We start from the raw sequence: 22,335 nt of genomic DNA on the forward strand, positions 1-22,335 counted from the left end.
ATCCGCAGTCGGAGCGCCACCGTTGATGGAAGGAGGCCACGTGCCAGCTGAAGGCAGGTGACAATCTGCCTCTTCTGCCATGCGTGGAGCCAATCTATGCTCCTTTCATCATTTCATCTACCCTTTTAAAGAAAACAAGCAAAAAAACCCCATCATTTAGTCCTGTAAGGGTCACAGAATGATATGGGGTTGGAAGGGACCTCTGGAGATCATCTAGTCCAACCTTAAAGGCCTGTTCAGTGGGGGCTTGATAATATAGAAAAAAACAACAGAAAAGATACCGATGTGATAAGCTACAGCCAGGTCTCCTTTCTGCTCAATTATGTCTTAGCAGCAACAGCATCAAGGAAGGAAGGAGCCTACAGGGATTTTCTGAAGAGAATCCAACCTCGCAACCCTTCTGAGAACATCAGCAGTTTCCGTTCCCATCTGTTTGTCTCGTCCTCACCTCTTAAAGCCCTTCTCCCTTTGCCAAATCATAGAATCATAGAATTGTCTGGGTTGGAAGGGACCTTTCAGATCATCGAGTCCAACCATCAACCTAATTCTGATAAAAACCATCACTGAACCATGTCTCTAAGCACTATGTCAACCCGGCTTTTAAATACCTCCAGGGATGGTGCCTCAACCACTGCCCTGGGCAGCCCATTCCAAGGCTTCATAACCCTTTCAGTGTATGGGTTAAGGTCCTTTAAGTGTAAATACTTCCATAAAGTCATTCAAAGATACCTCCCCCCCCATCCTGCTTTCGCAGCACTCACAGGAACATTGATATGCTAATAGGAAACCCCAACTAGTTATTCTTACTTTTTTCTCAACTATACAATTTTCCTCTTTCTCCACACCTTCTTTCATAGGTTCTAAGCTCTTCAGTGCAAGGACTGGCTCATTCAGGAACTTTGTTTATACAACTTTCAGCAGAACTTTACTAATTTTAAACCTACCTGCTGTTGCTTTCAAAAGCAGCATCGGGAAAATGTGCTTCATCCAAAAAAAACCCCACAGGAAATGTCATGATAGATACATTCTTCACGTTAGAAAGGAACAGGCCCCTGCAGTTCTCATATCTTAGAACAAGCGTCACCAGGACAACCATCTCTCCTCCAGCTCCAGAGGGACCCCAATGTAACTTGCCTTCCTGATTCCGCTTTAATACAACACCAACCACCCAAGAGACTCACCCTCACCCACCTGCCTTGCGCCTCATGCCCAGGACTGGAGAGGAGGAACGGATGCTCTAATCTAAGAGTGAGGTCATCCGCAGCCTTGATTTATCACCTGTTTTCCAGGGAATTAAATACAAGCCATAGCATGTCCACAGAAGGGCAACGGAGCTGGTGAGGGGTCTGGAGCACAAGTCTTGTGAGGAGAGGCTGAGGGAGCTGGGGGTGTTCAGCCTGGAGAAAAGGAGGCTGAGGGGAGACCTTCTCGCTCTCTACAACTCCCTGAAAGGAGGGTGTAGCCAGGGGGGGTCGGTCTCTGCTCCCAAGGAACAGGCGATGGAACAAGAGGAAACGGCCTCAAGTTGCACCAGGGGAGGTTCAGGTTGGATGTTAGGAAAAATTCTTACAGTGAAAGGGTTATTCAGCCTTGGACTGGGCTGCCCAGGGCAGTGGTTGAGGCACCATCCCTGGAGGGATTTAAAACCCGGGCAGATGTGGTGCTTAGAGATATGGTTTAGTGATGGGTTTTATCAGAGTTAGGTTGATGGTGGGACTCGATGATCTTAAAGGTCCCTTCCAACCTAGAATCATAGAATTGCCTATGATTCTAAGTGAAGAAATAAGGAGGTTGGACAGGAACCTCTCCCTGTGGGGTTTCTGGATCCTAAAGCAGAAAAAGAAGTTTGTTCCTGACTGCGCTTGTCTTTGCTGGAGGAACAAAGGTCCAGGGGAAACCAGGGTCATTCTCCACCGTTTGGAGCTGCAGAGGGTACTGCAAGTTAAATATCGCGCGATCACTTCATTCAAGCATTCATTCCCCGTTGTAAGGTTATTTTCAGCAGTAGCAAGGTGGGGGCAAGCCCATCTTGTGGAAAGTCACAGGAACAAGTGAATTCAACAGTCAAAGTTGGAATGACAGTATTTATCCTCGTTTGGTGCAGCTGCAGAAAAGGCTGCGTGATTTGAGGTACAGTCTGCCAAGCCACCAGTATTTATCTCTGGCCTAAAAAAGTCCTAGCGCTAAAAATCAAAAAGTCAAATACACTGTTCTTATCTATTGCTCATTTTTTGGAGGTGATTAAGTACAAAAATCTCTCATCAGCTCTGGTAACTGTTGCATGCATCAAGTGATTGGCTTTTAAAAAAACCAAAATACCCTGTGACAATGTTGAAGGATGAAAAAAATCTTTGAATTTGGAAGATTTTGCAAATTCCATAGTTCTAGGGAATCCTCCAGCAAACTTGTTTATGAGGAAGAGCAGTAACAAAGCGTATTTTAAACATCAAAGACAACAGCATAATATGGCTTATAAACTGTTAAACCTTGGATTGAAACGTTGGTAGATCCCAGGAAGACCTGAGCGTTCAGGATGTTGCGTCATACACACCCTCAGCTGAAGAGCAGATTAAATTTTCCAAAGAAATCTCCCTCTGGTGGTTAAAGAGGGAATTCAATTTTTTTCCAACTATCTGCTCACTCATCCAGCGATATTATAACAGACCGTTCAAGTCTTTACTAAAGAAATATTCTCTCGAAATTCAGACGAGGTGGGGGAATTCTGGTACTATTGTGTTTATCCCATACCGGCTCCCTGTAACTTGGAAAATAAACAAAATCCACAAAAGCCAAAAAGAAAACGACAGCCATAATCAATTACAAACGTGCAGCCAAAATTACACTGGAATTTTGGTTTGCTGTGCTAGTACTTTAGAAAATGAATTGGGTTAGCTAAGGTTTAAAGGCTAAGTTATTTAACTCAAAGAAAGCACCGTTAAGAATTTATTTTTAGACCAGTACTGCTGAATATAGAATTGTAGATTTTAGCAGAAGCGATACCTTATTCCAACTAGTGAAGGTTTTATCGCCTTCAGAAACCGGGTGACTTTTGCAGAGAGTGAGTGTGTGCTCAGAGGAAGAGTGTCTGTATTTCCTTTGCATTTTTTAACACTTAGACAATTTAAATCACTGATTTTACTGGGTAAGCAGGGGTTCAGGGTCCTGATCTGCAGCACTTTAAGCTCTTAATCAAAAGTTCAAATATAGTCCAGTATAAAGAGTCCCTCCCCGTCTCTCTTAAAGGGGCTCCAGGAGAGACAGGGAGGGACTCTTGATCAGGGAGGGGAGCCATAGGACGAGGGCGAATGGTTTTAAACTGAAAGAGGGGAGATTTATGTTAGATCTTAGGAAGAAATTCTTTCCTATGAGGGTGGTGAGACCCTGGAACAAGTTGCCCAGAGAAGCTGTGGCTGCCCCATCCCTGGAGGGGTTCAAGGCCAGGCTGGATGGGGCTTGGAGCAACCTGGTCTGGTGGGAGGTGTCCCTGCCCAGGGCAGGGGGTTGGAACTGGATGATCTTTAAGGTCCCTTCCAACCCAAACCATTCTATGATTCTATGATTGGTGAAACACAAGTTATTCAACGATTTGCCAGCCAGGTGTTGTGGACACAAAGCTGGATGAGGGAACTGTTTCTGTCCATTACTGTTGCCTGCAATAGCGCTGAAGAATTTAATTTTCCAGACCTACAGGAGGCAAACGTGTTTTTCTATCAGACCATAAATTCATCGAACAGCACTCACGTTTCTCTGTTCACTCAAATTACACTTGGCAGAATTTAGGATCCAAGTACAACCCAAGTGACAGCCGTTGCCAGCCATCCAGGTTTGTTGCCTTTCAAAAACAAACAGACAAAAAAAGCTTCCACCCATTGAATCAACAGCTCATTTTCATAACTGTTCAATTTTTAGAGAGAGACATAAATCAGACCCGACCTCACTAATCTGGACTCTATTTGTAACAGGTTAAAATTAGCAGGGAACTTGGGAAATGGAAGTATACTTGCTATGGTAAACCCTTGTTTTTAAGGTAAAGGGTATGGAAAATAAACAAACTAACAATACTAATACAGTCTTTTAAAGTCTTTTTTTTAATTAAAAAGTCTGTCAAACAAGACCAGTATTTACAAAACATTGAGCCTTTCAGTTCTGTTATGAAAACCTGCTGAACACAGTACACATAAAACTTAAAGTAGAATATTATACAAATCTAAAATATAGTAAGGTATCAATAAAATTCATGTCATTGACTTAATAAAAACTACGCCGTTTCCCAAATAGGAAAGAAAATATGAACCAGCACAGCTTGAACTGAATACGCAGACTTCCAATAGATTCATTAGAGAGAGCCTCTGGTTAGTAATCTTAGAGTTTAGTAATTGATATGAGATCAAGTCCATTGCTCAATTGCTGAATATAAACTGTACATACAAAATTTACAGCTATTTTCAAAGGCTCGTTCTTAGTCTTTGGAAAGATGTTATAATTAACTCAATACAACTGAAGCAATCTCTCTAAGAGCGTTTCTGTATAAGGGCTTAAATTGTCGGCTCAAAAGACAAAAAGAATTTTAAATTCTTCTGTCGGGAGAAAAAGAATAGAAACTTTTAATAAGGTGGAATCCAAATTTTAAAAGGTCATTTTCTATCAAGCTACATCCGCTGAGTGTCCTTCCATAGCACAAGGCGGAAAGAAAGGAAAAATCCAGATGACTCAAATCAGGAGAGAGAGCAGGATGTTGCAAATTCTTCAGAAATCTGTGTATTTACTCACAGAGAATCTTTACTCGGTGCTTTCAGAGAGAGGCAACGCAGCCCTCATCCAGGCTCTGATATAAATAGGTAAGAAGAGCGGCACGTGTAGAGCTAGACAGCTTCATTGGGCAAAAGAAAATGAAGAAGCAATCTCTTTCCTTTCACATGCCATACCAGATTCCCGACCAGACTATGTTCCATCCAGACCAGTAACAGGAGGCGGCCTCCCCATCCCAGCCAGTCAAACGCTGCATTTTCACTGGGTCACTGGCAAAGCCACGTTGACGGGCACTTGGCCAGGCTGCTGTGCTGGGGAGCCGTTACTCAGAGGCTGCTGCGCAACAGCAGCCGATTCCATTTTGCTGATGTGCGTTATGAAGCGTAACCGAAGTTTCAAAGCTGGTCTTAAATTACAGATTATTTTCTCAACCTGTTTAAAAAAATTAAAAAGAAAAAAAGAGAAGACAGAAGTGCATTTGGCAAAACAGAAGTATTTTGATAGATGTCAGTAATCACAGAATCACAAAATCGTCTGGGCTGGAAAAGATCTCAGATCATGGAGTCCAACCATCAACCTAACTCTGAAAAAAACCATCACTAACCCATGTCACTAAGCGATATTTCAACCCGGCTTTTAAATACCTCCAGGGATGGGGACTCCACCACTGCCCTGGGCAGCCCAGTCCAAGGCTGAATAACCCTTTCACTGTAAAAATTTTTCCTAATATCCAATCTGAACCTCCCCTGGGGCAACTTGAGGCCATTTCCTCTTGTCCCATCGCCTGTTCCTTGGGAGAAGAGACCGACCCCCCCTGGCTACACCCTCCTTTCAGGGAGTTGGAGAGAGCGAGAAGGTCTCCCCTCAGCCTCCTTTTCTCCAGGCTGAACACCCCCAGCTCCCTCAGCCTCTCCTCACAAGACTTGTTCTCCAGACCCCTCACCAGCTCCGTTGCCCTTCTCTGGACCCGCTCCACCCCCTCAATGTCTTGGATGAATTCTCGCTTTTGTCACATGTTCAGTTATATTAATGAATCAGAAATTAGGTAAAAACTTAAAAGATATAGATTCAAATGAGGAGAAGTTATGAAACATCCAATAGCTTTATTCCTAGTGATTGCTTTAACAATAGTATACTTAAAGCGCCCTCAAACTATGTCTTACATGTCAGGCTACAGTAATTAATCTTGAAATCTGAGATAGTTTACTGCATCTGAAGGTTTTCAATGTACAGAAGTGCACCAATTTCCTCATTTGCATATAGGCTCGTCAACTGTTAAGCATTTTGTTGTACTGCTACCTATGAAACTAACTCTCAAAAAGATTAAATTGCTATATGAGAAGAAAGATAATTAAAGTATCAATATCTACTGTTTACTTACTTGGTCTTTCACGCTGTCACCTGTGAACATGTACTTCATGTGATAGAGGAAGTCACAGATGGGATCCATGTAGTTGAGGTGTGTGCTGCACCGATCCGCGTTCAGCAGCATCTCATAAAAGGCCACTCCAATCTGCTTCCCCAGACACAGAACGCACCCCAAATTAGAACAGGTTTTAAAATGCTTTAGAGTAGAAATACAGAATCCACGATTCCTAATTGTTTACTTTCTTACAAGGACAAATGGGCAGGTCTAACTCATCCCATTATGTTTAATTAAATGATCCCATTTTCCCAAGTTAACTACCAGGGAGTGCAATGATATTTTGCTACATGCTGAATAGTTAGTGCTTAAATATCATTGACTGCAATATGGTTGGAAAAAGTACCTACAAAAATTTGCAAAAGTAGACCTTCGTAAATAACTAGGAAAAATTTAGCACAAGATTTGAGTCTGCGTTCAGCTTGTATCTAGACTCCAGCAAGCTCTTCAGCAAATGCACGCGGCGCATTTTAACGGGTCAAGCATTCTCTACAAAGAGTTTACAGCTGCAGGTGTTAAAATATACTTATTTAGGAAGCATTGTGGTTTTGGGGTTGTATTTCTTTTTTTATTAAAAAAAAACACCCAAACAAAACGGACTAGTTGTTTTATCCTGAATCAAGCTGACATCACCTGAGTTAACTGGGTAGCTGAATACCAATCTGGCAATTCAAATCCTTGAAAATACTGTTTAATTTGTAAAGAATTTCATTCTGATTGTTTATCAGAGGTCTCTATCAGATTCTGCTTTGTAATATAATCACAAAGCTAAAATAATATATACTGCATAAGTAGACCAAGAGCCACACTTTACCTCTATCATGCATCGTGTCCTCTCCTGCTGGAACCGTTGTAGAAAAGGACCCACCAGGTGGTAAACGTAGAGTAACTGGAACTCGGTTTTCACTATGGGTATCAACACTTCCGTCAGGAACCTGCAGTATTTCAAGACACTTAATACTTCAAGTGGATTATTTTTTTTTACCCTTCTTCCCTCTACCCCAAATTCTAGCCAAAACATCACATTCTCTCACAGACTTGGCCCTTCATTTTTGGAAAATACGAGTTTTAGTATTATATTGAGAGCAAATATTAGTTATTTCAAATATGAGTCATTTCAGTGAAGCTCTAGAACATTTCCAGCCCTTATCACTGGACTAGAAAAGGCAGCAATACTAAGCTCAGCAGAACGTTACACACAGTCAAAATGCTGTCCTCTGATATTTAAACACTAGCCTTAAAACAGGGTTCAGGATTAATTGAGAGGAACACATCATACCACCTTCGTTACTCTTCAATATTTTAAGACTTGTTAAGTGAAGTCTGTTAGTTCTCTCATCAACACGGCACTGGGGAAAAGTCTAATCAACTTTTTAACGCAGAAGTATTTTTTACTTGCTTTAATGATGAATTGGACCACATCCTTCAGTCAGCAAATCATCTTAACTCGCAGTAGAGGGTACTTGCTAGAATACATTTACTGATTACAGCTGGTGCTTTAGGAACATGCTACAGTCAGTGGTTTAAGAAAAACTGAAATTAATAAAAGCATAAAAATCAATAAAGATTTAAAAAAAAGCTCATGAAAGGCAGTCACACTCCAGGTGAAAGCCTCGAAGCTTAGAGATAACAAGAGTTAGGTCAGTGGAAGAGGGAGCTTGTCTGGTGAGTTTTGGAGCACCCTGAATGTATTTGCTGGTCTAAGTGTTACAGGTACAGCTTTGTTATTTACAATATGCACGGAATTTAAAGAGACAAATTAAATCATCAAATATCATTACACCTACTTAGGAATGAGAGAAAGCTGTCCGATGCTAGAATGATGCCAGACAGCATGTGCCAAAGCCAAGGTGTAGCTACAACTCATCTCCGAATAAGACTGGTGACAGGCTGTGAAGTCAAAGAGCTGGAAGGGGTACCCAACCCACTCCGTCTCTGACGTCAAGCTGGGGCTGTTGATAACGCTCACGATGTGGTCGTGCAGAACAATCCAGTACGGCTCCTGAAAAAAAAACCCAAAAAGTTGGAATTGCTTCTGAAAAGAACATCATATAAGACAAGACTTCCTCGACTCGTTCTACTATTATCATAGAATCATGAAATGGTTTGGGTTGGAAGGGACCTTAAAGACCATCCAGTTCCAACCCACCCTGCCCTGGGCAGGGACATCTCCCACCAGACCAGGTTGCTCAAAGACCCATCCGACCTGCCTTTGAACACCTGCCACAGCTTCTCTGGGCAACCTGGGCCAGTGTCTCACCACCCTCAAAGCAAAGAATTTTTTCCTAATGTCTAATCTAAATCTCCCCTCTTTCAGTTTAAAACTGTTACCCCTCATCCTATGGCTCCCCTCCCTGATCAAGAGTCCCTCCCCATCTCTCCTGGAGCCCCTTTAGGGACTGGAAGGGCCTCTAAGGTCTCTCCAGAGCCTTCTCTTCTCTCAACCTGTCCTCACAGCAGAGGGGCTCCAGCCCTCAGAGCATCTTTGTGGCCTCCTCTGGACCCATTCCAACAGGTCCATGTCCTTCCTGTGCTGATGGCTCCAAAGCTGGACACAATTTCTTTTATTGCATTTCTAAAGTGTTTTCAACTACACAGGAGTTTCTAACCCTGTTTGACAAACATGGAAAATAAGCAGCACAATAGAGAAAGCTGTATCCATGTTAGTGGAGCTGGCACATTCCAGGGTGTGGCGTTACCAAGACATACTTCATGAATGTAATGATTTAGTTAGCCAATATAAAGGTCTCCAAGAGAAGCAGAGCAGAGGCAAAAATCCTTTTAAATGGAAGGAGACTGAGAATTTTCTGAGTCTTCTGAGTGCAGGCACAAACAGACTAAAAATCCAAAGGTGGAAAGAGGAAACAAAAAAGGTACAAGAGTCAAAGAATCTAGATGGAGATGCAAGAAAAGGGAACAGGAAAAACAGTAAGCAGCATTATGAAAATAGTAAGGATTGAATACATGTGGGCCTTCTTCCAAGAAAAGGAATCATTTTGTTGGGGAAGACAAGTTGCAAAGATAGGAAAACTGTTGCACATATAAGGAACAGGTAAGCAAGACCAAAATGATTCAGGCTGTCCTGGTCAGGTACCAAGAGTCGCTATATTCAGAAGTTTCTCCTGATACTCGAACTCTAATACTGCACACATTTGCTTTTGCAGCCCTAGGCACATCTCATTCACATGGTTTAAGAGACACACGATGTGCAGCGTTAATAGAAAATTAGCTTTGCATCAGAACCCTTCTAGAACTTATTTCACAGCTCCAGTTTTCAATACTAGACACACGGCATTTAATTATGGTTTTAAAGAGGACTGATTTACTCCTTTTCATTCTAGCCTCAAAATATAATAGAAAACCAGGTCAGTTTTTCCATGCTGGAAGAGTAGATGTTTCTCAAACACGCAAGCAGCCTTCTGAATAGCTCTCTGCAGAATCTACACATATTGGCTGTATGTTTTTACAACATATTCTACCAAGATGATAAACCTTACATGGAAGAAGAGATTTTATTTGAAAATACAAGATATTGACTCACTGGTAAGGCTGTGATAATTAGTCCAATCGCATTCATCCAAGCTGTGATATTCTCTCTTGGCACCAGAGGCTGACTAGAGAGAGAGAAAAAGAAAAATGAAGCTCTGAAGTTCACGATTGCACTTTGTGCTTCTGGCACACCTAAAGACAAAGTGTACTTGTCCAGAGAGTATTTCTCAAGTTGGGAGAACTATAAAAAACACATACAGGTATTTAGGAAAGCCAACATAGGTATAAATGCCATTGCAATGTTCCTTGCAACACTCTGTTCAGACATGATTTTGTTAGTACCACGTTTTCTTCAAAAGTTGTTTTCCCACTGTTCCTCCTACCAAATAGACTTCAGTGCTTAAGGCTTGCTTGTCCCTTTATTGACCCTCTCCCTCTATGTGCCCCAAATAGAGCTAACAATAATATATTACTAAGCCGAATGAGGCTGAAATCGAATCATTTCAGTTTGTCATCGCTCAACGATGGCATCTGAATCACTGCAAGAATACCAGGGTCCGTCCTTTCACTTCAGTTCTTTTCACAGTGGCTGAGGAAGAAGCAGAGCTATGGGTGAAACTTAATGCACCGTGACAAAAGGCCAGCCTTGGCATGTCACTCTGTTTCAAAATACCTCTGATCTGACATTTGCATCAGGAGGATTGAGAGTCCTCCCAATGCTTCCTGCCCCCTTCTTTGCATTCAAAGATCCTGCGCTATTAACTGATGAAACCTCCTCCAGCACAGCCGAAAGAACAACAGAATTTTTCCAGCCTCCGTGCCACTGAAGCCACTGGAGAAGTTCTCAGCCTGTGCTAGGCCTTCCCTCTGTCTTTTAAAGGGATTACGCTGAATCAGCTGTTCCTGAGGCAGACATAATCCACTACAGCACAGAAATCCCATAGGTTATTTTTCTGCTTGATCCCTATACCCTTGTTTGTCCTCCAAAAATACTTTATATATGAAAATTAAAGCATTTATACTTAATTAAAAATTTATAAAATGCTAAGAAAATGTGTATCACAGACTCACTCTCTAATAACGTATTATATATTGCAGAAAATAGTTTTGGAGAGCCAACGTACCTCTTCAGCACAACATTCAGTAGGGCATTGCCCACTTCCTTGCCGGGAACAGCCAGAGCCATGAGCTCAACGCAGGTGACGTGGAGAGCGTGGGCAGCTGGGTTTGGAAACTCATTGAATCTCCAGTCACAGTTTGGGAAGGGACCAGGGGATTTGCCTGCCATAGGTGACAATGGTTAAGGAAAACAAAAACCACTCCCCCGACACAGACCAGCGTAAGCAGCACATCGCTTAAAAAAAATATATATATGGAAATAGCACACATACCAAGCTGAACTGAACTGCAAGATAAGTTACTGAGAACAAATAAAACAACTGCATTTCATAAAAATAAGACATATGGACAGAAGTATGAATATAAGGCAGTGATACTCAACCACTGAGGGATGGCAGGAACACATAGCAATAAATATACTACACGCACAAAGTCATGCAGAGGAAAAACTTCCCCAATTAAGAGGTGGAACAAAACACCACCAACCATCTTATTCACCATCTGCTTCCAAGATGAGAAAACAAAAATAACAAGAATTTTCTACTCTGCATAATCTGAAACCTTAAATTTGCTTCAGTTTAAGCTCTTCCAGCAGACTTCTAAGGGGACAGTTTATGCAAAATGAGCACCTGCTTCTTCTCTGAAAATATTCTATTTCCAAACCAAGACTAACTCACTTGAGCTACAAATAGAAAATATCTCCAAATACACCATTAATATTTGCACAGAAGCAGGGTTTTATGTAATTTTAGCTTTCTTTGGAGAGAACTAACATGCTGCTTTCAAATTACACATAAAAACAGCAGTTCAGGAAGAAGAGTGAAGGAAGACACTGACATCCAGAAAATGGATCAAGTCCCGTAAAGCTGACCCAGAAACAAAACAATGTCCAGGAAGATTCCACTCTACAAATCTAACTTCTAGTTTTTCCCCTCCTAAAAACCAGATTTTCAGCAGTTGCTAACAGCACGTGTACCGATCTTCAACTAGACACAGCTGGTTGATATACCATCTTAAGCATATTTTATTCTAAGGAATATTGATAATGGCATTAGAAAAAAGTAACCTCAATTTCTACATTTTTTTTTTTTAAATCCTCAGGCTTTGTATTGAGCTGATTTCATGTGACAATTAGAATTCAATGCAGAATCCATAAACATGAGTATCTGTATTTCACAGAATAAAATCCTAGAACTGCCCAGGGTGGAAGGGACATTTCAGATCACTGAGTCCAACCATCAACCCAACATTGACAAAAACCATCACTAACCCATGTCCCTCAGCACTACGTCTGCCCGGCTTTTAAATACTTCCAGGGATGGGGACTCCACCACTGCCCTGGGCAGCCCATTCCAATGCTTTATAACCCTTTCAGTGTCAAAATTTTTCCTAATATCCAATCTAAACCTCCCCTTGAGGCACAACTTGAGACCGTTTCCTCTTGTCCTATCGCCTGCTACTTGGGAGAAGAGACCGACTGCCCCTGGCTACACCCTCCTTTCAGGAGGTTTATTTGTAAGTGATGCATTAAACAGTGAAATATTTATAGAGCTGTACTTTGTTTTCTCCATATCTTTCAAGATGCTTTTACTAGGGCAGCACAGTCCCTGTGTATAATTTTAAAAAAAGGATACTGAAGTCATCTAATATGACTTTAGACTGATATATGCAGCTAAATAAAGAGTCCAAGCTTTATTTTATATCTGAATAGACAGAAACCAAACTGCATATTTCAACGAAATGAAGCTACAAGCCGTTGGCACAGCTCACTTCATGCAAACATTAAGAAGGATATTGTCTACGAGTCTTCCGATGAGCTTGCAATAGTAAGTGTCGTCAGGAACCCAGGGATTCTCTTCTCGGGGATTCATAGCGCATTTGAGGTAAGTATCGCTCAGGCACCAGCCCAGTGGGCGATTATCTTTGAGAGAGCCAATTATGGCATGAACAAGCTTCCTCTTGAGGTTCGTGCGCTCTCTGAGATGCGTCTCGTAGTAGTGAAGAGTGTTGTACAGGTAAGTCACCGGACGGTCTGCCAGGAAGAAACGGAAAACAACAAAATCCATCATTCTAGCACTACTACTATGTTCATGGTGGCAAACAAAAAATTAAATCAAGAGCTCAAGTTGTACGTATTTAAAAACAGTGCATATGGAATTGATTCACGTTCTTTATTGCACTACGCTCTACAACACTGATCTTCCTTTTTGTTTTGTACACGCATCTTAACTTGGGTGCAGAAGGGGAGAAGTTGAGCAAAGAAAGTCGGTATTGCTAACAGTTCATATCTTAATGATATATTATGATTAATATATTTGGAAGTAAACCATCTAAATCGTCTCTTCATATAAAATGTATTAAATAGGAAGAATCCAGGTATGAAGTCACAGTTAAGAAAGGAGTGAAGGAAGCATGAACCAGGAAGAGCTGCCTGAATAAAAGCAAGTTTACTGTTAGAAGGCTGAAATTCATTAAATAGGGGTCGTACTTCTCTGTGGAAATGCATACAGGGCTTAGAGAATAAGAAAGGATTAAAACACTTCTGTGCCAGTGATGGAAATTATAAATCAAGGCGAACAGAATGATTGCAACACCAATAAAAGTCTGTATTCACAGATAACTTACCATGGAATTTGTATAATCCTCCCAGATGATCCAATAAAGTTTCTAGCGATTTGGACACGGGAAGCAATTCCAGAAATCTATGGATTACTATGTCAAACACCGGCAGAAAGCGCAGGCATACGTTTCCAAAATAAATTGGTAAGTACTGGGGCTGGATCTGAACTGGGGGATTGACTTGCTCTGCCAAGCCTTCAAAATACAGCTTTTCAGGATATTTCTGGAAGGAAAGAAAACCAACAAAATGAAAAGCTCTTTCCTTGAAAGCAGCGCATTAAACATTCAGCATCTACATTGCTTTAAAAAAGACACTTCATAACTCTCGCTCTCACATATGAATGCGGTGAGATGATTTCACTCTAAAGCTTACCGAAGAAAACTCAACTCTGAGTGAAATTATTTAGTTATTAGACTAGTAGATAACAACTTCTTGAGAAAAAAAAAAAAACAAACAACAAAGTTTCACCACTGCTTGAAGTGGGCATAAGAGAATCCTATGAAGAGCGGTTGAAGGAGCTGGGACTGTTTAGTATGAGGAAGAGGAGGCTGAGGGGAGACCTCATCACTCTCTACAACAACTTGAAAGGACACTGTAGAGAGGTTGGTGCTGGTCTCTTCACACAGGCAATTAATGACAGAACAAGAAGGAATGGCTTCAAGCTCCAACAGGGTAGGTTTAGACTGAACATTAGGAAAGAATTTTTCACAGAAAGAGTGGTCGGGCATTGGAACAGGCTGCCCAGGGAGGGGGTTGAGTCACCATCCCTGGATGTGTTTAAGAGACGTTTAGATGTGGTGTTGGGGAGAACTTTGTAGTGTAGGGTAGATGGTTGGACTCGATGATCCCAAGGGTCTCTTCCAACCTGGATGATTCTATGATTCTATGATTAAGCATCCCCAGGATAGCTGAAAGCAGCCAGCACTTATGTGTCCCTTGTCAAGTACTTCAAGAGAAAACCTCAGGGCAACCAGCACTACTGAAAGTTTTTGCATCATATACTGAATGAGAACACTAGAAATAATATGCATTTAATAGCTCCCAAGGAAAGAACTGGGATGTACTCCAACAGCAGATGAGTACAGCTGAAGGCTGAGCTTATATTGTTTTACCTGTGACTGAAATTTCTCTGTGCCAGATTGGGTGTAGTACCCGTGCAGCCACAGCAGAGCACTTCCCAGGCTAAGAAAATTTGTTTCCCGGCTACCCTGAAACTTTTAGGCACTGTTAGAGACACTGCACCGCTGAGACAGAGGACTATTACAGGCCAAACAGCTTCTGGATCAGAACTAGATTGTATGTGTTCAGCTAAGTGAGAATTTATTTGTATTTATTTCACCTCAGTGTTGATTTCTCTTTTGGCAGAACACTCCATCGGTGCACCCTTTTCCAGCCAGCAGAAGCCACTATGTTTACACAGCATTAAAATCTCAGCAATTCTCTTCCCCAACATATCAAAATATCAGGTTCTTGCCACCCAGGAGATGGAAGAAGCTTTAATAAGTAGGAGAAAGTGCAGGTTTAACTACTGTTTTAGTCACAAAATACCTTCTCCCTGGCGCACAAAAACTATGTTCTAAATTATTTCAGTAAAATTTAAAAAAAAAATAAAAAAAAAGAATTTTAAAAGATTTTAAAAGCCACTGTTTTTTTAAAAATATTTTTAAATTCTTGGATTTAGATAAGCAAGAATGAATCTCCAACCTTCTTTCGAAGTTCAGATTGGATATTAGGAAAAATGTTTACACTGTAAGGGCTATCAAGCATTGGAATGGGCTGCCTAGGGCAGTGGTTGAGGCACCATCCCTGGAGGTGTTCAAAAGACAAGTTGACATGGTGCTCGGGAATATGGTTTAGTGTTGGTGGGGTTTTTTGTTTGTTTGTTTGTTTTTGGTTGGTTTGTTTGTTTTTTTTTTTTTTAAGGTTGGACTAGATGATCTTAAAGGTCCCTTCCAACCTAGGTGATTCTGTGACTCTGTGAATATCACAGCATTATAATTTTAACATTATATATATATCGTATATATCTTATATATAAAACGTTATATATAGATAGCTAGAAGATATATATTTTATATAAGATTTGTGTATCTAAAAATATGTATGTATCTTTGAATATCACAGCATTATAATTTTAACCGTATATATATGATATATATGTATCATATATATAACGTTATATATAGCTAGCTAGATAGAAGATATATATTTTTATATATTATTTTTAAGATTTGTATATATAAAGATATATGTATCTTTGAATATCACAGCATTATAATTTTTAACGTTATTACATAGATTTAGTGCTTTTTTTAATACTAGCGCAAATAAATTACAACTCACTAAGTAACTCCAAAAATTGACAGCTGACCTGTCCTTTACAGGACAAAAGACCCTCTGGCTGATCTCAACTCCACAGAAAGTATTACAATAAAAGAATTTTATTAGCTTTTGGTACCTTGTGGTAACTCATATGCTTCGTGTGCCAGTCATTCTGCAGCCAGTGCTCCGGAGAATTCTCCTTCACAAAATCACTCACTCTGTTCCTAAAATCATTAGGCTTCAGTAAGAGTAACTGAATTATGAAGTAACAGACTTGAGCTTCATTTCCTTCGTGACTCCGCATAGCCTGAAACGAAATGGATCGGAATACAGGGAATTACAGTTTGCTGCTGCTGTCTGCGTTATAAGCCCTAAATATCTGGCTGCACATCAGGTACATCTGCACCCAAATTCACGCTGAACGTATGGTCTTTCAACTCTATTTTTCAAGCGAGGACACAGAACAGAGATGGGTTCAGTCACCACCTGTGAAAAACACCCATCACATTTTTCATTCCATAGGCAGAAAGTCTTACAGACTCCCCAGCTCTCCATGAATTCTAGCTCTCTTTTGGCCGTCACTTCTCTTACTGAAAATAACCAATTAATGATCATGAAGTTGAGATTGCTTCAAACTTCTGGCTGCTCTGACATACTTGGACTTCAGTTTTAAAACCAAAGTAAAATTCAAACAACTAGCTTTACTTTAAGATGAGACTGTAAAATATAAGTAAAGGATAATTACTCAAGGAAAATTTAATTCTCTCTAGGCAAGCTCTGCTTTATCTTGTATGAGAGCCTGGAAAGACAGAGAACGTCATTTCTCTCCTTCTTTTCTGATGAAACAGGCTGGATTCTAAGCAAAGAAAGCATACACTAATGGGTACAAGATTTTCTATTTGCTTCTGAATCATGGCATGCCAGACCTCTTCTGCCTTTTCAAGCTGCAGAAATAATTGCCCAGCTCTGAGGTCAGAGACCCAAAGCACTAATAACAACGTTTAATAATACCAATTCAATGGTTGCCATTAAATAACCAAGAAAAGCTTCCCCTGAAGATCCAGAGAACTGTTAAGACTTCGAGTTTTACGTTGCTTACAGAAGTAATTTATTATTTTCACTTGATTATCGGGTTAGCAAATAGCCACTATTTAAAACCACTGCATTTTTACAAAGATTCCTCCTAGAAAAGTGACTCAGAAAGCAGACTCTGTGAGAAGAACTGGCATTTTATCTTCTAAGGCACAACTTACCAAGCACAGTATCAACCTGTCCAGCGTCACAATGTTGTATTTCCACACCATGTCATTGAGAATCTCAATGCATTTATTGAGCTGCTGGCCTCCCGCGGAGGTAGAGAATTCATACACCAAGAAATCTGCAAACGTCCTGACGTGTGCCACCAGAGCTCTGGCCCCAATTCTTTCTAACACTCTAGCAGGGAAGAAAACAAGAAAAAAACCACACAAACACACAACAAAACAAGCAATTGTTACTGTTCAATACATTTTCAACTGCTCTATTTTATAGAAATTAGTGGGTTTTAATACAATTGTCATAAAAAGCCTCCTTTTATTAAATGAGCTGAAGAAAACCCAGCAGCAAAGCAAAGTGAAAACAACAGAAGAGCAACAGAATTCCAAAGTCTGGACACTTAATCAGACAAAATGCTTCACCAATTCTTATATATATAGTATTCTGCCCAGAGCCTATACTTCTTAGTTATACACCTCTTAGGACAATTTTCTGCAATTCAACTTGATTTTTCCTGCAGTACGTGTTTTACTATAACCATAGCATTAAAATACTGGTATCTTCTCATTGCACAGCAGAGTAACACGTGCCATCGTAAATATTAGTTGTTTCAACAGGCCTGACAAGGACTGAAAAGAAAAAAAAAAAAATAATCCATTTTTCATGGCTGTTACTGCTGAGAACAAGTGAAAAAATTGTAGGACTACTACTTGTATAATAAATTTTAATCTAACATTTGTTTTTTTTATAAAATATTTGGCTAAGAAATAAATGCTTTATATTTTCTGTTTATTATTTCAGATTGCCTAAACATTGCTTAATTCTTCGCAGGAAGAATATGCATTGCAGACGACAGCACGGTGTAACCAACCTTAAACACTGCACAATTATCATGATATTCTTGCTAATACCTATTCCACTGCTTTTTTCCATGCTATGAATCAATAAAAAAAAAGTACAAATCAAGCTGTTATTGCACAAGGCCTACGCCCTCAGAACTGAGAACGAGCTTAAAAGATGTGCTATTTCAAATTTATTACCTGTAGCCAATTTGATTGATGTGATCGGTCTCTAACAACATCTTCCATAAGAGACAAAGGAAAAGCGGGGATGAACCTTGCACAGAAAAGTGTGTGATTATATCGTTCTCCGTGGTCATAGACTTCCACTTTCGGTATTCTTCTTCCACATTCTTCTTCAAGTTAAAACGGCTTTCCTGAGGCACATTATTCTGCTTGAAGAATACCTGAAATAAAGTAGGCTTTGCTATGACGGAGAGCCGAGAAAAAGACATTTGGACAGGCAAACTTTTGCCTGACTCCGCACCTTCCTTCTTCCATGTATAAAACAAACCTACCAGGTAGGCTGGCTGCTTCACCGTGACATCGCAGTGACTGTTTTAGAATCATAGAATGATAGAATTGTCTGGGTTGGAAGGGACCTTTCAGATCATTGAGTCCAACCATCAACCTAACTCTGATAAAAACCATCACTAACCCATGTCACTAAGCACTATGTCAACCCGGCTTTTAAATCCCTCCAGGGATGGTGCCTCAACCACTGCCCTGGGCAGCCCATTCCAAGGCTTCATAACCCTTTCACTGTCAAAATTGCTCCTAATATCCAATCTGAACCTCCCCTGGGGCAACTTGAGGCTGTTTCCTCTTGTCCCATCGCCTGTTCTTTGGAAGAAGAGACCGACCCCCCCTGGCTACACCCTCCTTTCAGGGAGTTGTAGAGAGCGAGAAGGTCTCCCCTCAGCCTCCTTTTCTCCAGGCTGAACACCCCCAGCTCCCTCAGCCTCCCCTCACAAGACTTGTGCTCCAGACCCCTCACCAGCTCCGTTGCCCTTCTCTGGACCCGCTCCAGCCCCTCAATGTCTTTTTTGTGGTGAGGGGCCCAAAACTGGACACAGCACTCGAGGTGGGGCCTCATCAGTGCCCAGTACAGGGGGACGATCACCTCCTGAGTCCTACTCACCATGCTGTTCCTGAGACAGGCCAGGATGCTGTTGGCTGCCTTGGCCACCTGGGCAAGTTTTGTCACTAAAAGTCACATGACAAATTGCCACAAGAAGAAAAAAGGTTCTCCATTTATTTTTTTTTTTTTTAATTTTTTTAAATTTTTAAGCGATCTGATTTACCTTCTACCAGAAGTACCAGTTGGCCAAACCTGACCTTAGAACACTCCAGGAGAAGCTAACGCATTTCTGAAGAAATAGCAATGCTACAATCATGCCACATTCTTTAGGGACTTGAGATTTACATACGCTGGACAGCAGAAGAACCTCACCAACTAGCAGAATGCAAAGGATCTTTTAAAGAGAGTAAATTCTCTGTATTTGCAATTAGAAAATCATCAGTTTGAAACTATTACCTGCAGAGGAGCCGGAAAACAGCTTAGTGTATGTGATGCCCAGTTATGCGGAGTAAAACTCATGATAGTCTGCAATATATCCTTGCACCAAGTTCCCTGAATTGAATCAGAGCCTGTGAAAAAGTCTAGAAAAATGGATTTATGATATTAGAATTTCACATCAAAAAAACCCCATTTCTTATTGGTATTGCTTTTGTAGCCCCATGCATCAAGGCTTTGCTAGTTCAACAGGGTTTCCTTCTGGCCAACTTCTCCCATCCCCTTCCTTTGAATCTTATTTACTCTATAGGACAAGCTGGATATTATCTTTTTTATGCTATTAGCAATAACAAAATTATTTTTAGGTTTTGAGCTAGAAATAAAGCAATCACGATTTTAAGATTTAATATTTAATTTTCTGTAATGGCAGCAAGATGAGCTTTTGCTGATTAACTGATTAGACTTCAAAAAAAAAAAAATCCTGAGGAAGGTAATGATGATAAAATTGCCAGATGCTATTTTATATTGCTTTAAAAAAATCTGCTGAGCAGTACCTTTCCCAGTTAAGCTGTAGAAATAAAACACAAGCCTCATCCCCTCAGCCACAGGGATGATTTAACATTAAAGGCTGAATAAAGGTTAAAAAATACAAACTAACACAAAGAAGCCCTTTCCCTTTCAATTCACCTCCGCCAGGTTTTGTGAAATCAGTTGTTCCAACTCTCCAGTAAGTCTCCAGATTAGAACCATAAAAAAGGAGGTATTTTCTCTATCTCCCTCAAAACTGACAAAAACCTGACCCACGTCATTGCACATTGTTAAAGCATTAAAAATACACAATAAAAGCTACCCCAAGAAAGCAAACCCAAACCACACACTACTTTTTCTTAAAGGTAAGCTGTAAAAGGGGGTGGTTTCCACAAGAGCAACATCCTTGCTGTGAACGTTCCATCTTTTTTTAAATGGCATGTATCAATAATCAATCCAAACATTTTAATTTAAAACAATAAAACTGAAAATAAGACAAAAAAAACCCTAGTCACACTGTATTTCTGTATAATAATAAACTTTGAACCAATGCCTGATTGCACTACTGCTTTAATAATAGCTTTTTGCCTCAAAACAAGTAGTTGGAAATTAAAATTACACTTTTTTTTCAAAATCAGAAGTGTACAGGACATGTTTTATGACCTGGTCATTTCCACGATTTTCTATTTAACAGTATTTTAGAGCAATGGCTCGACTACAGCTATCACTCCGATGTTATCTCACAGTACTGCTCTTACCTGTCACATGTGTTGCCCTCGCCAGAGTTAAGATCAAAGCCCTGTTGAGTTCTTCCGATTCTGCTGAAAGAACCGTTTTGGGATCACTGAGGAATCGTGTAAACTGTGGTTGGACTTCGGAGCTGCCCAAAGCTGTGATCAACCTTAGAGCAGTACTCTCAACACTGAAAGAAGGAAACAGTCCACTTAGCAAATGCTGCTGCTTCTAAGATCCCCAAAAGATCTAATTTTCCTCCATTTTCCGCTTCAAGTAATATAAAAACGTTTCTTTTGAAAGTGATGTTCTTAAACTTTTGGAAAAGTTGGCTTTTTTCCACTGTTTAATAAATTTGTTAGCAACTATTTAAGCACTTTATTTTCAAATAAAGCGCTCAAAAGTTGATTTAGTGAAAATTCCAGCTGCAGAGCCTCTGAAAAAGAGCCTCAAAGTCTCTCCAATTTAGAGATTGTCCCCCCCCCTTTTCTTATCTTTTTAACATCTTTGTCTAAACAAGGACACACAGACAGAAAAACATATGCAAAACCAGAATAAAGAGGCATGAATAGTGCATGGGAAGTTTCAAAGCTAACTATCACCTTGAGGAAGACAGCACTAAACTGTCCTTATTAAAGAAATGAGGAAGTTCTGGTTTTGATTAAAAGCGCTTTTCACACAGGGTAGTTTGAAGTAATGTAAAAGATTTTTATAACATTGTGTCTTGGAAATGCCGAAGCCACAGGTGAGTTTACTCCAAGGCAGTTGCACCCAGTACTTATCAAAAGTGACTGATTAACATCCATAATGCACAGGGTGAGATGATAAGACAAGATTTAGGTGAATAAAAAGAGCAAGACCTTGAATTTAATGAGAAGCTTTTCTTCACTTGTTCTCTTTATTGTTGATAAAGGATAAGCAACTGAACAATTGGAATTTGGACTAAGAAATTATTGTGTAATTGAGCTTCCTTGACATGAAGTGACAATAAGGAGGTTCCTCTGCCTCCCTCACATACCCCCCCCCCCAAGAAGTATTCTACTCTAAGAGTGAATGGACACTCTTTTCCCCAATTTTTCTACAACAAACCCCAGATTCTACATTCAAACTAAACTTCACAGCCTTCAACTTTGTTAACGGTCAGTTAAATTCAAAGCTTCTCCCTAGAATTATCCGCATATCAACTCCAGAGCTTCTTTAACCAGCTTTTCCACCTTTCTTGTATCCAGATTAGCCACAGTTTTTTATATGGTTTATGCTGATGTAAGAATCATAGAATGGTTTGGGTTGGAAGGGACCTTAAAGATAACCCAGTTCCAACCCCCTGCCCTGGGCAGGGACACCTCCCACCAGACCAGGTTGCTCCAAGCCCCATCCAGCCTGGCCTTGAACCCCTCCAGGGATGGGGCAGCCACAGCTTCTCAGGGCAACCTGTTCCAGGGTCTCACCACCCTCATAGGAAAGAATTTTTTCCTGAGATCTAATCTAGCTCTCCCCTCTTTCAGTGTAAAAACCATTACCCCTTGTCCTATGGCTCCCCTCCCTGATCAAGAGTCCCTCCCCATCTCTCCTGGAGCCCCTTTAGGGACTGGAAGGAGTTCTAAGGTCTCCCTGGAGCCTTCTCTTCTCCAGGCTGAACAACCCCAGCTCTCTCAGCCTGTCCTCATAGCAGAGGTGCTCCAGCCCTCTGATCATCTTTGCGGCCTCCTCTGGACCCATTCCAACAGGTCCATGTCCTTCCTGT

General features: G+C 40.6%; 1 protein-coding gene across 7 annotated transcripts in view; it reads right to left on the bottom strand.

Annotated features, from left to right (window-relative positions):
• Positions 1-4,066: 4,066 nt before the first annotated feature.
• Positions 4,067-22,335, bottom strand: part of MED23 (mediator complex subunit 23) — a 42,404-nt gene continuing 24,135 nt past the window's right edge. For 4 of the 7 annotated variants that reach the window (XM_074144388.1, XM_074144389.1, XM_074144393.1 and 1 more), the window contains 13 exons: positions 20,618-20,781; positions 19,353-19,477; positions 18,017-18,222; positions 16,976-17,156; positions 15,859-16,029; positions 13,406-13,622; positions 12,576-12,812; positions 10,786-10,951; positions 9,714-9,786; positions 7,960-8,174; positions 6,987-7,107; positions 6,131-6,262; positions 4,067-5,181 (listed from right to left, as the gene is read on the bottom strand). In XM_074144388.1, the coding sequence (XP_074000489.1) occupies positions 5,008-5,181; positions 6,131-6,262; positions 6,987-7,107; positions 7,960-8,174; positions 9,714-9,786; positions 10,786-10,951; positions 12,576-12,812; positions 13,406-13,622; positions 15,859-16,029; positions 16,976-17,156; positions 18,017-18,222; positions 19,353-19,477; positions 20,618-20,781 (2,182 nt within the window). In that variant the 3' untranslated portion in view covers positions 4,067-5,007. The remainder of the gene's footprint in view (positions 5,182-6,130; positions 6,263-6,986; positions 7,108-7,959; positions 8,175-9,713; positions 9,787-10,785; positions 10,952-12,575; positions 12,813-13,405; positions 13,623-15,858; positions 16,030-16,975; positions 17,157-18,016; positions 18,223-19,352; positions 19,478-20,617; positions 20,782-22,335) is intronic. The other 3 variants (XM_074144390.1, XM_074144392.1, XM_074144394.1) reach the window with 3 other exon arrangements.

The sequence above is a fragment of the Numenius arquata genome, chromosome 2 (genome assembly GCF_964106895.1).
Source record: "Numenius arquata chromosome 2, bNumArq3.hap1.1, whole genome shotgun sequence".
NCBI lineage: Eukaryota > Metazoa > Chordata > Aves > Charadriiformes > Scolopacidae > Numenius > Numenius arquata.